General features: G+C 58.7%; 1 protein-coding gene across 1 annotated transcript in view; it reads right to left on the bottom strand.

Moving 5' to 3' along the window:
- The window catches only part of LOC107100935 (zinc finger and BTB domain-containing protein 14-like), a 3,161-nt gene extending 1,308 nt beyond the window's left edge, over positions 1-1,853 (bottom strand). Inside the window, exons 1-5 of the mRNA XM_015399629.1 lie at positions 1,591-1,853; positions 1,431-1,516; positions 1,164-1,351; positions 791-886; positions 4-137 (exon numbers count right to left, since the gene is read on the bottom strand). Coding sequence (XP_015255115.1) covers positions 4-137; positions 791-886; positions 1,164-1,351; positions 1,431-1,516; positions 1,591-1,802 — 716 coding nt within the window. The 5' untranslated portion in view covers positions 1,803-1,853. The remainder of the gene's footprint in view (positions 1-3; positions 138-790; positions 887-1,163; positions 1,352-1,430; positions 1,517-1,590) is intronic.
- Positions 1,854-1,885: the final 32 nt, after the last annotated feature.

Below are 1,885 nucleotides of genomic sequence, written 5' to 3'. Positions count from 1 at the left end.
GAGCAGCTGATGTTCTCCAGATGTTGCTCCTCGGCCGCCATGGCGGCGGCCTGCAGCGTCTCGGTGTCGCTCTGCAGAGGGTTCAGCTGCTTCCTCTCGCTGTGCATGTTGTTCTCGTGACGCTTCAGGTCGGATGCCTGGAGGAACAGAGGAAGATGGAGGTCAGAACGGGTCAGAACCCTGATGGGACCCGGTCCAGTCAGACACAGAAAATAAACCATTGATCCAAAGGAGAACCAGGTGGTCCGGTTCTGGAAACGTTCTGATAGTAGAGTTAATGGCGGTTCTGCTGCTGTTAGTCTAGAAATCACAGAGTCGCTCCTGAACGCATCACTGACTTGTTAGAGGATCGACAGCCAGACCTCTGAGGTCTGCTGGATCAGAACCAGAACCCCACATGGAGAAGAAGCTTTTAGTTCTACTGGAAGAAACTGAAAGCTCTGAATCCATCAACATGTTTGTTTCCAGTTCTGGTTCTGATCCCAGAACCAGAACTGGAACCAGAACCGGAACCAGAACCAGAACCAGAACCGGAACCGGAACCAGAACCTGAACCGGAACCAGAACCAGTCTCTACCAAAAGGTTCTGGACGGATCAACCCGCCGTTCCTCCTCCTGTTCACAGTCCAACCGCCAACATCATCATCACCTCCACAGATCAGGATTTGGACCAGAACCCTGATCAACCGGGGAGGCAGCCCACCCCTGACATCACTCTGACATCATCACCCTGACAGGATGTGGCCCCTTCAGGGCGCCACAGAGCTGGAGTAACTGGGAGCACTGGTACCTTGGCGAAGGCCTTGGTGCAGGACGGACAGACAAAGGGTTTCTCTCCTCGGTGTCTCCTCTCGTGGTCCTTCAGGTGGGACTTATGTTTAAAGGCCTGCAGACAGACAGACAGACAGACGGACGGACGGATGGAGGGTTAGCGGGTTGGTAGAAGCCGCCTCCTCCTCCTGCTGCTCCTCCTCCTCCTGCTCCTCCTGCGCCTCCTGCGCCTCCTACTCCTCCTGCGGAGCGCTCCCGGTACCAGAGGAGACCTAACCTCCTCAGACCAGAGGAACATCTAGACAGAGACGGCTGGAGGCCATCAGGCCGTGGATCAGGCCTCCCTCTGCTTCACCGTCAGACAGAGGCGGCCATCTTGGATCATCACTCACCTTGTCGCACATCTGGCAGGCGAACGGCCATCTTGGATCTGCACTCACCTTGTCGCACATCTGGCAGGCGAACGGCCGCTCGTTGCTGTGGACCCGCTCGTGTTTCTTCAGGTCAGGAGCTCGGATGAACGACTTCCCGCAGACCTCGCAGCGGTAGGGTTTGAAGCCCGTGTGGATCTTCAGGTGTTCTGGAACAGACGGGCGGGCGGAGGGGGCGGAGTCAGACACAGCAGGCCTGAGGCGGCGGTCAGAAGGGGGAGGTCCTACCTTTCAGGTGAGCGTGGGTGGTGAAGGCTTTGGAGCAGATCTCGCAGGCGAACGGACGCTCGGCCGAGTGGAGCTTCTCGTGTTTCCTGGGGAGGCAGAGCGGGTCAGCGTTCAGCTCCGTCAGGTTGTGGAAGGTGGCTCCGCCCAGGTGTGCACATACCTGAGCCGGCTCTCGTCCACGAAGGTCTTCCCGCACGCCTGGCAGGCCAGCGGCTCCCGGTGGCCGTACAGCAGGTACTCGAACTTCATGTCGGTGGAGGCCGCAGACCAGCCGGGCGCCTGCTCGTCCTTCACCTCGCCCATGCTGTCCGTGAACGTCAAGGTCTGGGTGGCGTGATGCTCCGCCCCCAGATCCTTTGGCTCCGCCTCCATGTCCGTCACCACGTCCTGGTCATAGCAGGCAACCTGAGGAGACAAAGGTCAACCAGAAAAGGTCATGGAGACGAATATGGGGG

This window comes from Cyprinodon variegatus, unplaced genomic scaffold (assembly GCF_000732505.1).
Source record: "Cyprinodon variegatus isolate N-32 unplaced genomic scaffold, C_variegatus-1.0 Scaffold1029, whole genome shotgun sequence".
NCBI lineage: Eukaryota > Metazoa > Chordata > Actinopteri > Cyprinodontiformes > Cyprinodontidae > Cyprinodon > Cyprinodon variegatus.
The sequence above is the reverse complement of the archived record's forward strand: the minus strand, read 5'-3'. Positions and strand labels throughout refer to the sequence as shown.